Source organism: Schistosoma mansoni, assembly GCF_000237925.1.
Source record: "Schistosoma mansoni, WGS project CABG00000000 data, supercontig 0908, strain Puerto Rico, whole genome shotgun sequence".
Lineage (NCBI taxonomy): Eukaryota > Metazoa > Platyhelminthes > Trematoda > Strigeidida > Schistosomatidae > Schistosoma > Schistosoma mansoni.
In genome coordinates this window covers 1-806 of record NW_017386488.1, presented here as the reverse complement: position 1 = coordinate 806, position 806 = coordinate 1, and the positions used below count along the sequence as shown (strand labels likewise).

The 806-nt window shown below is 43.2% G+C and overlaps 1 protein-coding gene across 1 annotated transcript; it reads left to right on the top strand.

Annotated features, from left to right (window-relative positions):
• Window positions 1–435: 435 nt before the first annotated feature.
• Window positions 436–626, top strand: Smp_194210 (unnamed protein product; the record flags this gene model as incomplete). The annotated part of the gene is made up of 2 exons (XM_018792107.1): window positions 436–585; window positions 621–626. The coding sequence occupies 2 exons, from the start codon at window positions 436–438 to the stop codon at window positions 624–626; spliced, it is 156 nt and encodes a 51-aa protein (XP_018644111.1).
• Between the last annotated feature and the right edge of the window lie 180 nt (window positions 627–806).

Below are 806 nucleotides of genomic sequence, written 5' to 3'. Positions count from 1 at the left end.
ATTAGGCAACAGTCTGAGTGAGGGACAGAGCTATGGATCATCTGATTGGTCCTCCTCCAATGTTAAGTATACCCCTTTTAAGAGAACTAATTATTCAGCTGCCCTTTATTTGGGTTGTGAGTAATGATACCTTAGGTAAGAATCAGAAAGAAATAAATTGCTCTGCTTAGAATTGTTTTTATGCATTATGCTGGGATGCTATTAAGCACCCTTTTGCTTTGGTAATGCGCATGCCTCGATTTGTTCCAGTTCCTGTTGAGACGCCAAGTAATTTGAGTTTGTTTAGGGAAAAGCGAGATTTTTGGGATCTCTGCTATTATTGTGGGCCTGATAGCCACCGCCGCGGTTACTGCTTCGGTTACCGCCTCGGCCCTTGCACTTTCTGCCACTGTGCAGACAACTCAAACCATTAATGAACTATAGGCCACTGTGACCATGGTCCTAGATAAACAGGCCACTGCCAATTCTCAGATACAAGGAGGCCTGATGTTGGTAAACCAACAGATTAATTTGGTTCAGGAACAATTGGATATATTGTGGCAGATGGCCCAATTGGGATGTGAACAAAAGTTGCCTGGCCTTTGTGTCACTTCAGTACAATATGAGAATTTTACAAGAGCAGCTAACCTGTCACAAGCTCTGTCTCAACATTTATTACAGAATTGGACTTTTGAGTTTGAGCAGACACTCCGTGAGTTGAGAATGGCGATCCTGCAAGTGAATTCGACGCATCTGGATCTTTCTCTGATGGAAGGCCTCTCCTCCTGGATTTCATCTGCATTTTCTTATTTTAAGGAATGGGTGGG